This window comes from Polypterus senegalus, chromosome 7 (assembly GCF_016835505.1).
Source record: "Polypterus senegalus isolate Bchr_013 chromosome 7, ASM1683550v1, whole genome shotgun sequence".
Classification (NCBI taxonomy): Eukaryota; Metazoa; Chordata; class Cladistia; order Polypteriformes; family Polypteridae; genus Polypterus; species Polypterus senegalus.
This window is the reverse complement of record NC_053160.1, coordinates 60888975-60901504: the sequence shown is the minus strand read 5'-3', so window position 1 is coordinate 60901504 and position 12530 is coordinate 60888975. Positions and strand designations below refer to the sequence as shown.

General features: G+C 35.1%; 1 protein-coding gene across 2 annotated transcripts in view; it reads right to left on the bottom strand.

Moving 5' to 3' along the window:
• LOC120532591 (DEP domain-containing protein 1B-like) overlaps positions 1-12530 on the bottom strand; it is a 33861-nt gene that overhangs the window by 7199 nt on the left and 14132 nt on the right. Inside the window, exons 6-8 of one of the 2 annotated variants that reach the window (XM_039758722.1) lie at positions 7981-8028; positions 6625-6765; positions 1367-1533 (exon numbers count right to left, since the gene is read on the bottom strand). In XM_039758722.1, the coding sequence (XP_039614656.1) occupies positions 1367-1533; positions 6625-6765; positions 7981-8028 (356 nt within the window). The remainder of the gene's footprint in view (positions 1-1366; positions 1534-6624; positions 6766-7980; positions 8029-12530) is intronic. The other variant, XM_039758723.1, reaches the window with a different exon arrangement.

Sequence of the window (12530 nt, the reverse complement as noted above, 5' to 3'; positions counted from 1 at the left end):
CTCCATGACAAGACAGAGATGGCAGTTCTTTCTCACAATTAAAAGAATGCAAACATATCTTCTCTTCAAAGGAGCGCGTCAAGAGCAGAGAATGTCAGAGAGAGAGAGAGCGCGAGAGCATGCCAGAAAAGCAAACAATCAAAAAATCAATACGTGCTGTTGGGCTTTTAAGTATGCGCACCGCGATAAACCAGCCGCAAAGAAGGGAGCAATGTGAAGGTAGTCTTTCAGCATTTTTTAGAGTAGCGTCCGTATCTTCTAGGCAAACAGCCTCTGTGCAAAGAGCCCCTCTGCTCACACCCCCTCCGTCAGGCACAGAGCATGTCAGAGAGAGTGAGAGAGACCGAGAAAAGCAAACAAACAATCAAGCACCGCTCGGGAAGCAAATCATATATCATTGAGGAGTTTTATTTAATATGTAATACATGCTCTGATTGGGTAGCTTCTAAGCCATCCGCCAGTAGCGTCCCTTGTATGAAATCAACTGGGCAAAGAAACTGAGGAAGCATGTACTTTAAAAGACCCATTGTCCTCAAAAATCCGCGAACCAGCAAAAAATCCGTGATATACTATATATTTAGATATGCTTACATTTAAAATCCGTGATGGCGTGAAGCTGCGAAAGTCGAAGCGCGATATAGTGAGGAATCACTGTATTGTTATGTATGTTTTAACCATTACTAGTGTTTCTAGTTTGGGACTACTGTAGAATTTCTTCTTGACTGAACCAGCTTAGGCAATCAGTGCAATATACCAACACGTCTAGTTACTGCTCGAGAAAGATTTTAGTTGTACTAGACTTATTTTCTGAAGAGCATGTAAATAAAGGATACATGCTTTACCCATCTTAACAGCTGACAAAACAAGTGATTTAAACGAAATACCAATAAGCAATCCTGTAGAGACTAATTTACACTTAATATACCCAACCTACATGACTTGGGAATGGGGGCGAAAATCAGAATAAGCAGAAGAAAAAACATGTAAACACAAGAACAGGCGAGCTCTGCACATTTAGTATCCAAGTTATAACCCTGGTCATAGGAACCTTGTGGAAGTAGTATCCTCTGTTTTAGTGTAAATCTTTCTATACAACTTTCATATCAGCATTAATGGTTTGCAGTTTAAAACTACACACATTAGCAAAACCATAGTGGATTGAAGTTACAACATGAACTGTTGAGTGCATATGTATATAAATTCTCTACAGATTGGCCACTGAAACTGTGTTGTCACGGTCTAAACGGAAGGTATATAATAAGGAAGAATTTTAAATTTTAAAAAAATCGGCAAGATGAAAGATGCAAACTATGTTCATCTTGAAATACATGGGACATAGCGTGAAAACTTATTTTAAGTTTCTTACCAATGTCCTGTTCCCAATGGCATTATTAAGAGGTGGGATTTCAGTGTTTCGACAAATTTTTGTCATCATCCTCATTAATAACTGAAGCTTCCTCCGATTATCTCGAGGCAGAAGAAGACAGCAGACTTGCAATGCCTCAGTTGCAACCTGCTGCTTTTGCAGGAGACCTAGGGAAGTGAAGAACATTAATGTATATATTTTTTATTTTTACAATTCTGAAGATACTTGTAAGCACACATTAAATGTAATCAACATAATGGGTCTTCAAAGAGTATTTATCCAAAAATGCTAATATATCAAATGTACACATCTTTTACGTTTTCAGACAGTGCAATGCAATGGTTTTAGATTTAATAGAAGATCAAGCAATGAGAAAACCACCATTTACCTTGCCAAAAAGTACCTAACTGGCCACATTTACACCAACTTTTGACAAAGATTTTTGGTGATCTGATCATGACTGGAAAGACTGGAACACACTGGAAAAAAAAAACCTGGTATACATGCACTTGTGATAGGATCACTAAGACCACTATGAGACTTGGTCAGAAAGAGACAGCAACTAAATCTAACACAAGTTTAAATACAAATGCATTTTTATCTGCATACAACAAACAAATGTGTGTACCAACTTGTGAAGTTACCCAATTACTGCTTTAACTTTGTACAGGAAAAGGGGAGTAGCATCTCTTTCTGTAAACTGGAGACACATTTTATTGACAGGTATAAATATAATCTGCCAAAATTATTTTTGAACAGTCTAGATAAACACATGTTAATGCAAGACATAAAGGAGGTCAGGTGTATTAAAACACAAATGAAAATGTAGGCAAAAATTACATTCAATGCTGAAAGCCTAATCACTGAAAATTACGGAAAAGAGCAAAAACCATCCCAAAAATGCAAAAGATTTCACAGGCGCAATTACCATCCACAATGAAAATATGCATACTTGCCTTGCTGCTTGAATTAAGTACTGTTTTAAAGCATAAAATTCTAACGACATCAGCTAGACCAGAAATTTTGAAATGAAGACACGTTAGAGGCCAGCACTTGGTTTTAAAAACTGAATGGTATTTAAACCAAGAAAATGTGTTCCTTGGTGGCATAACAATTATGACAGATCTTCAAGTATTTCTCAGGTTTGAGTCTTGGCTAAGGAACCATTTCTGAAAATGTAGTTCATATGAGCACTACACTGGTTCTACATGGAGTATCTGTTAAGTTGAAAACAAAGGATTTCTAGACTTTTCTTTAGGAACCCTGAGGGGTATGCAATCTTCCACTTGGGCTTAAACTAAGCTTTTTTTGATTTTTGTTGGCATGTCACCAATTTATGCTTGAACAGCACAAGATTGGCAGAAAATGCAACTAAACAGCTTTACTTTGGCATTCGTATGGCAAATGTTGCTTTACATAGTTTGACATTCTGTTCTGTGAAGTAATTAATACTTCGAGGTTGAAGGCTTTTTGTTGTCAGAATGACAAACAGAACTCAAATTTTTGTAAGTTCCCCCCCCGAAGATATTTAATTGAGAAATAGAAAATGAGAATGCAGTATTTTTTCTTGGCTGTGACAGAAGCATAGTTTGCTTCCTTCTTAGGGGTTTTACTTTGGCAATTAACATTGTGAAACGTGTTATTTATAGCTGCAAACAGAATATCCTGATTTTCAAAAACACACAGGGGTTGTACCCAAATGAATTCATAGGTTCAGTGGATCATATAAAATGTTCATCAACTATTTATAAGGAAAAATGTTTTAGCATTTTTGCTATGGAAGATGCATGCATCTTTGACCTTGGAGAAATCAGGTTTAGTGTGCTTAGACAAAACCGTTGCTCACTCCAGCAGGGCATACAAGTGTTAAAGGGAGGAGATTGCCACAAGTTATTATAACCAAATCAACTACTCAATTAATTTCTATTATTGAAATATCTTAAATTATTTCAGGATAACAGAACCCAGAGCCCATCCTAAAACAATTAGGTACAAGGCAGGGTTAACTCTGCCACACACAGCTGGGCCAACCTAGAGTGCCCAGTTATCCAAATTAAAAGTGAGAGGAATGAGGGAGATGGGGAAAAAGAAGAAAAAAAAAAAAAAAAGTACATAGAACAACACACAAATACTTAGGAATTCATTCCAGAAACACTGTGCCCAAGGCTTGGATTTAAACCTAGTGCCCTCGGTCCATGACGCAGCAAAACACACCACTGTATTGCCATGTTATTTAATCAAACAGTGCCTTTAGTTAATTCCAAAACAACTTAATCAGATGTCTTTCTACTCCTACTAGGGAAGTCTCAGAAATCATCAAAAGCACTGTTTTAACAAAAATGCTTATTACTTGAAAGCACAGAGCATTTTTTACTTTATTACTTCATTCACTTTTTTAAATTATAACCCATTTATTGATACTAGAATTACCGAAGCCTACGAAAAAACTCTTAATCCTGGCACCCTTTTAATTTAGTCGCAACTCTCCGTAAGAATCTTTTGTGTTGTAAATGTGTCGATCAACACAAGCAGTCTGCTATTCCATCCCCCCACCAAATCAGAAAGGGCACAAAGTTCCGATCTGACACTGTTTTCAGGTAAAGACTGGGAAAACTGTGGACGTGGGTGTGAGTGGTGTGCGTGACTGGGAACAATTATGGATGCAATTTTTTATTTTTTTTTTTTATTCCGTTTTATTCTTGAGTGTTCTTGCTAACTCTGAATTAGTATGCACCTTCTGGACCATGATGTCAAAGCCACACTGACAAAAAAGACAGGTATATAGGACATTTGGAATAATTCATTTTATGACATGTATAGTACATTTAGGAAAACATTGTTGCACTAATGTAACATTATATTCATTCGCATACCTTGTGGCATCCAACATCTGCAATTAGATGCTGCAGATGTTCTATGAGACAGTTGTGGCGAGTGCCCTCTTGTACGCGGTGGTGTGCTGAGGAGGAAGCATAAAAAAAGGGACACCTCACGCCTGAACAAACTGGTGAGGAAGACAGGCTCTATTGTAGGCATGGAGCTGAACGGTTTGACATCCATAGCAGAGCAACGGATGCTGAGCAGGCTCCTGTCAATCATGGAGAATCCACTGAACAGTATCATCTCGAGACAGAGGAGCAGCTTCAGTTACAGACTTTTGTCACTGTCCTGCTCCACTGACAGACTGAGGAGATTGTTCCTCCCCCACACTATGCGACTCTTCAATTCCACCCGAGGGAGGTAAACGTTAACATTATACAAAGTTATTGTCTGTTTTACTTGCATTTTTAATCACTCTTTAATTTAATATTGCTTTTTTATCAGTATGCTGCTGCTGTTGGAGTATGTGAATTTGCCCTTGGGATTAATAAAGTATCTATCTATCTACCTTCATGTGGTTGTAGTCAGTCACCGGATTTGTTTTATTTTTCCCCCATCTTGCCCAGTCTCCACACGTTGGTGCATGGTGGTGTTTCTTTTGTACTCCAGGAGATGCAGAGGATAGAACAGTTCCTTTACAAGTGAGCCATAAACACTCTTTTCTCAATCGACCTTGCTTTCTTTGGTTATATTCTTGAATAAAAGATCACTTGTTATGTTATACTTGTATCTTTTGTGAAATTGTTTGATATTTGGACTTCAGGCCTCACACATTATACACTTCATGTCTACATTTTGTCTATTACAAAACATGAAAAACCTTTGTTTTAACAATGTGTTTACATAGATTGTTGTAGACACGGGACACATATGAAATGTTTGCATTCCAAACGAAATATTATTTACCCTCTACAAATACAGGCACTTCACTCCAAGATAAACACTGAGCACTGAGAACCTTCTTTGGTAATTGAGCTCTGGCGGTGGGTGGGATAGCAGGCTGCTTGCCACTTGTACTGATCGACACATTTACAACACAAAAGACGCTGACAGAGGTTGTTATAATAAGTTTGTTATAATAAGAATTATGTCACTGTATCTGTTTTAGTTCTCTTTAAAAGTATTTTTCATTCTTTTCTGTGTAACATGCCATGAACAGCCGAGCCAGATTTAGCACAGAGTGTCAGCATTCAGAAGTGCTGGGCCAAACAAAGCATAAAGATAGACAGGGACAGCTGGAAGACTGAGTTGTAAGCCCTAAATAGGACTGAGTGTTTTTTGAACCGACTGTTTGATGTTCAGCACAAGTTTGTCTGCCTTGTTTGGCAATGTAATGGGGGTTTGGTCGTGTGCAAACAACGAGATGCTGGAACGTTGCAAACTTTGAGAAACTGAGTGAGTGGAAGCAATTGACTCAAAAGCCACCTCCGTTGTGACAAAAAAGCAGTTTCTACATGACCAAATCCCTGAAAAAAGAACTCTTCAGTAAAATGAAGCTGACTGGTTTCTCCTGTCTGTACAGCAACGTAAGCCGCATTAAACAAACTAAGTATATTTCGTCTTTTCTGTGACTTTGTCGCCGCCTATTGCTGAAAAGAGGGATATCGCCGTTATTATTTATAAGTATTTCAATAAAGGTTTATTAAAATGCCGCAATATAAATGAACATATTTCCAAGAAGCTAACACTCCAATCGGAAAACAGAGTTGTGCAGGAATTTAAGGTGGGTGAGGATCACAGTTTTTTTTTGTAGGCTTTGGTAATTCTAGTGTTAAGCAGTCATCAATTAATGAGGTGCAAATTTCATGGTAGCCAGTGTTGGAGAACTAACCTTACAGTATATGAAATGGCCACCTATACATTTATATATATATATATATAAAAAAAAAAAGATTTCATAAAAAAAATTAAAATAAAGCATCTTTGTTAATTGTTAATGAGAATGGCAAGAAGATTCTTCTCCAGAAGTAAAGCTTGAGATTCTAGCTGACTGTTTCCTATAATTTTAAAATATGAACAGACTGCAGTTAAAGGAAATAATGCAAAAAGAAGAACCAAATTGCATTTAAAGAAAACAATTTTTACCTTATTCAGATATACCAAGTAAACATATTAAGTGTAATGTTAATAAGATTAAAACAGTTCCACAATCCTAGTAAATTAGTGTGAAACAAAGGTTTCTTAAAATGTAGGTACATGTATAGCCTTTTTGTTATTAAAGGCGGCATGAGATTGCTAAGCAGCAACACCTCCACAAAATAGGGAGTATAATGGTAAATCTATAAAACTAGACCTTTCTACATATTTGCGCACCAAATCAGACATCTTTGTACTGTAAAATTTAAAAGAAGAAAAAAAAATTCTAAAGTATAACTTACCAAGGATACTAACAAAAGTATCATACAGTTTAAAAGTAAGCAATGGTTCTTTCTGCTTCTGGAAATAATCTGCCACGGTTTTTAAGACATCCCTTTCAAACCCAGGATACATTGGTTGCTTCAGCTCACCGCCATTGGGCCCTAAATAAAAAAACACAATACACACTTTGTCTACTAAAATATTACAATTTAAGGTTTAAATAGTTTCACACTTTTATTCAAAAGTGCAAAACTACAATGACTTAAAACTTCCTTAGTTCAAAAACTATAATGTATTGCTATAGTGTATGCATTATACTATAAATTAAAGATGCTTTTTCATTTTACTAAGACATTAGGTCTTGAGGGATGCACAGAATGAAGGAGTGCAGCACTGTCAACTGATAGATCCGGCATGTGTACTGAGTTTGCACGTGGATTTTTCTCTCAGTTCTCCAAAGATATGGAGGTTACATTGACTGGAAATTCCAAACTGATCCTGTGCGAGAATGTGAGTGTATGTAAGTGGACTCTGTAACTGCCTGACCCCTAGATGTGCTGGGAACAGATCCAGTAACCACAACCATACACTGGGTTAAGTAGATTTCAGAATAGTAGATACTATATATTTAAAAAAAAAAAAAAGTTTGATAGGTTAAATATCCATACCGTAATATTAAAAAAAAAAAAACACACACAATGTGTAGCTTAGGGCTAATTTTAATACTATAAGTATGAAATAGTTGATCCTTTGCTTAATAGTGGAGCTTGGAACAACTTTTAACCTAAAAGACAAAAACTCTGAAAATGTAGATGTACAGATACATGGCACTCCGTCCATTTTTAATGTTTATTTTGAATAAGCAAATAATTTTCGTTAACGATATTCACATTGAAGAGTGGCAAAAATTTTCCTTTTCAAGAATTGTAGGCCATTGAGTTTTGTCATTTTTTTAATATAAAATCAGTCCACACAAAACTCTGGAGAGTATTTATTTTAACTGATATATGGGACAAACCAAATCGGATACTTGTCTCTATTATGCCTCACTTCAGTTCTCAAAGCATCACATTACACTAATAATTTAGAATGATTCATTACACAAACTGGAAGAAATGTCTGCCCTAAGTGAAAACATTCCACACAGATATATTGATGGGAGACAAATTTTGACGAAGTCCGAAATTAGACGTGCCAGATTTCTTTAATGCAGTTTATTTTGTCTTTTGCTCTAAGTTGGTAATATCAGATAAAACACTTTAAAACACAGACTTAAACACTGATTAAAATTGTGATATGCACCAATTCAGAGAAAAATCTGCAAAACTAACAGTAAATGTTATTATAAAAAAAAAATCATATAAACTAATACTTACAGTTGGCTAGACACTTCATTGCTGACAGTACCCAATGAGGAAGTTCTTCTATTAAAAAGTTAAAAAAAAAAAAAAACACTTCAGGTAATTATTGCTTCACGACACTATTTTGCTTAATCCTTTAATGTGGTCCTAGTTCATATGATTTATATAAACGATTACTTAATATGGAATCAGAGAATTGATCAGTGTTGTATTTCTTAGAATGCTAATCCATATACCTGCCTTGCTCGGACACAATTACTCAGTCCCTTTTAGTTGACAGTTAATGTCATTTTATCTGAGAACACTGAAATGCTATTTATTACTCCTCAATTTAAATATTTCAAAAGGTTTTTGTTCTACTCAAACCTGCTGGACAGGAGTATCACAGCTTTTTCAAACAAATGCCAACATGTGATATGAAAGGTTTTACAAAACAAAGGCATCCTAGACTTGCATCTACTTTTTTCCCCCCGGTTAAATGGGCACTTCTCAGAAAAGTAAAGAGAAGGGGTATTCTGAAAATGCAGTAATAAATCTTAAGGCAAAGTTCTGTTTACATTGTATCGTGTATTGAATATGCTAAGCTATAATTTAATTTACAAAATAAGCGGTTAGAGCTTACTTACAAATAGCTACCTCAATACTGGCAAGTCTGACTTCAGTCAATGGTATTTAATGTTGTATGTACGTAGCTAGGCGAGAAATATTACTAAACTGCTTTTAGCTGTTATGTGCAGGCAGCTGCACTGATGTTTCTTCATCTAATCTTTCTTAAATCATCATCATCAATGGATGACACTGTAGTTTTTACACTGTAAGCAACTGCTATTAACTTTTGCAAAATAAAATCAGAGTACTTAAATCACCTATTTGTCTCTCATAAGGGTAGATATTCTTAACAACCTACAGTGGTGTGAAAAACTATTTGCCCCCTTCCTGATTTCTTATTCTTTTGCATGTTTGTCACACAAAATATTTCTGATCATTAAACACATTTAACCATTAGTCAAATATAACACAAGTAAACACAAAATGCAGTTTTTAAAATGATGGTTTTTATTATTTAGGGAGAAAAAAATCCAAACCTACATGGCCCTGTGTGAAAAAGTAATTGCCCCCTGAACCTAATAACCGGTTGGGCCACCTTTAGCAGCAATAACTGCAATGAAGCGTTTATGATAACTTGAAATGAGTCTTTTACAGCGCTCTGGAGGAATGTTGGCCCACTCATCTTTGCGGAATTGTTATAATTCAGTTTTATTTGAGGGTTTTCTAGCATGAACCGCCTTTTTAAGGTCATGCCATAGCATCTCAATTGGATTCAGGTCAGGACTTTGAATAGGCCACTCAAGTCTTCATTTTGTTTTTCTTCAGCCATTCAGAGGTGGATTTGCTGGTGTGTTTTAGGTCATTGTCCTGTTGCAGCACCCAAGATCACTTCAGCTAGAGTTGACGAACAGATGGCCAGACATTCTACTTCAGGATTTTTTGGTAGACAGTAGAATTCATGGTTCTATCACAGCAAGCCTTCCAGGTCCTGAAGCAGCAAAACAACCCCAGACCATCACACTACCACCACCATATTTTACTGTTGGTATGATGTTCTTTTTCTGAAATGCTGTGTTCCTTTTACGCCAGATGAAACGGGACATTTGCCTTCCAAAAAGTTCAACTTTTGTCTCATCAGTCCACAAGGTATTTTCCCAAAAGTCTTGGCAATCATTGAGATGTTTCTTAGCAAAATTGAGACGAGCCCTAATGTTCTTTTTGCTTAACAGTGGTTTGCGTCTTGGAAATCTGCCATGCAGGCCATTTTTCTCTCAGTCTCGGTCTCTTTCTTATGGTGGAGTCGTGAACACTGACCTTAACTGAGGCAAGTGAGGCCTGCAGTTCTTTAGATGTTGTCCTGGGGTCTTTTGTGACCTCTCGGATGAGTCGTCTCTGCGCTCTTGGGGTAATTTTGGTCGGCCGGCCATTCCTGGGAAGGTTCACCATTGTTCCATGTTTTTGCCATTTGTGGATAATGGCTCTCACTGTGGATCGCTGGAGTCCCAAAGCTTTAGAAATGGCTTTATAACCTTTACCAGACTGATAGATCTCAATTACTTCTGTTCTCATTTGTTCCTTAATTTCTTTGGATCTTGGCATGATGTCTAGTTTTTGAGGTGCTTTTGGTCTACTTCTGTGTGTCAGGCAGCTCCTATTTAAGCGATTTCTTGATTGAAACAGGTGTGGCAGTAATCAGACCTGGGGGTGGCTACGGAAATTGAACTCAGGTGTGATACACCACAGTTAGGTTATTTTTTAACAAAGGGGCCATTACTTTTTCACACAGGGCCATGTAGGTTTGGATTTTTTTTCTCCTTAAATAATAAAAACTATCATTTAAAAACTGCATTTTGTGTTTGCTTGTGTTATATTTGACTAATGGTTAAATGTGTTTGATGATCAGAAACATTTTGTGTGACAAACATGCAAAAGAATAAGAAATCAGGAAGGGGGCAAATAGTTTTTCACACCACTGTATATCAAAGGCTATAGTGCACCGTTTCTTGAACTATGGGTCACAACCCAAAAATACTATCTTATAAGTCATGCAGGGTAGCAACTCACCATTTTATTAAATGGAAAAGAGTTATGTACAGTTTGCAAGGTGTCTCGCGATGGGTTGCTACTGGTTGTGTAGGTGATCAACACGGCCTTGACTGTCAGTAGCATTTCTCCAGGGGGTGGCACGCTATGACCAGACAGCACTTTGTAAACCCCCCACCCTCGAATAACAACTCCCCAAGGGAGACGGCTATAAACTGGAACTACTGTCTAGGTTAACTAAGTTTTCGAAGTCAGGTTCCTCACTAGGGAACTAAAAATATGCATCCAAATGATGTGACCACTGGAAACTTCCAGATGACATGTACAGAGAATTACCCATTGAGGAATAATATTTTAACACTTGCCAGGAAAAAATCTTAGAATTCGTCAGAAGACCTGGAAACAGTTGAAGAGGGCTGTAAAATCTATGCAGCTTATTAATCAACCCTGGGTGCGAAGCCAGTTAATTTCAAAACACACTCATTCACACAATTAGTTAAATAAAATATGCATGCCTTTAGAATATTGAAGGAAAACGTGCCATATCTTCAGTGTGACCAAACTAGAATTCAAACTAAGGCATATGGAGTTGTAGTACAGCAGACTATCGTACCACTGTAGAGAAAATATAAATGATGGTTTATATGGATACTCTGATTGATCACCACCAATCAAAATTGCACAATATTCACACACACACAAAAAAAATCTGTTTCTCTTATGCAGGTGATTACTGTAAATATTTTTAAGGGGGGGTTTGGGACAGGGGTGTGTGAAATCAAAATTGGTATTAGAATTGACCGATCAAGTAACATGAAACCGGTGATTGGTATCAGCTTTAAAAAACCTGATTGGAGCATCGTCTCAAATACTTATGTTTTATGCTGTTGTAAGCATTATGTGAAACAGTCTAAAGTGTTTGACAATTCATTTTCTCTGGAGTTTAAATATACAGCATGAGCTCAATATGTGGTATGTGCATTTATTTCCTGAATCCATTTTTTTATATATATATATATATATATACATATATATATATATATATACATACATATACACACACACACAATATATATATATATATGTGTGTGTATATATATATATATATATATATATATATATATATATATATATATATATATATATATATATATATATATATATATATATATATATATATATATATATATATATATATATATATATATATATATATATATATACATATATATATATATATATATATATATATATATATATATATATATATATACATATATATATATATATATATATATATATATATACACATATATATATATATATATATATATATATATATATATATATATATATATATATATACATATATATATACATATATATATATATATATATATATATATATACATATATATATATATACATATATATATATATATATATATATATATATATATATATATATATATATATATATATATATATACACATATATATATATATATATATATATATATATATATATATATATATATATATATATATATATATATACATATATATATATATATATATATATATATATATATATATATATATACACATATATATATATATATACATACACACAGTGGTGTGAAAAACTATTTGCCCCCTTCCTGATTTCTTATTCTTTTGCATGTTTGTCACACAAAATGTTTCTGATCATCAAACACATTTAACCATTAGTCAAATATAACACAAGTAAACACAAAATGCAGTTTTTAAATGATGGTTTTATTATTTAGGAGAAAAAAATCCAAACCTACATGGCCCTGTGTGAAAAAGTAATTGCCCCCTGAACCTAATAACTGGTTGGACCACCCTTAGCAGCAATAACTGCAATCAACCGTTTGTGATAACTTGCAATGAGTCTTTTACAGCGCTCTGGAGGAATTTTGTCCCACTCATCTTTGCAGAATTGTTGTAAT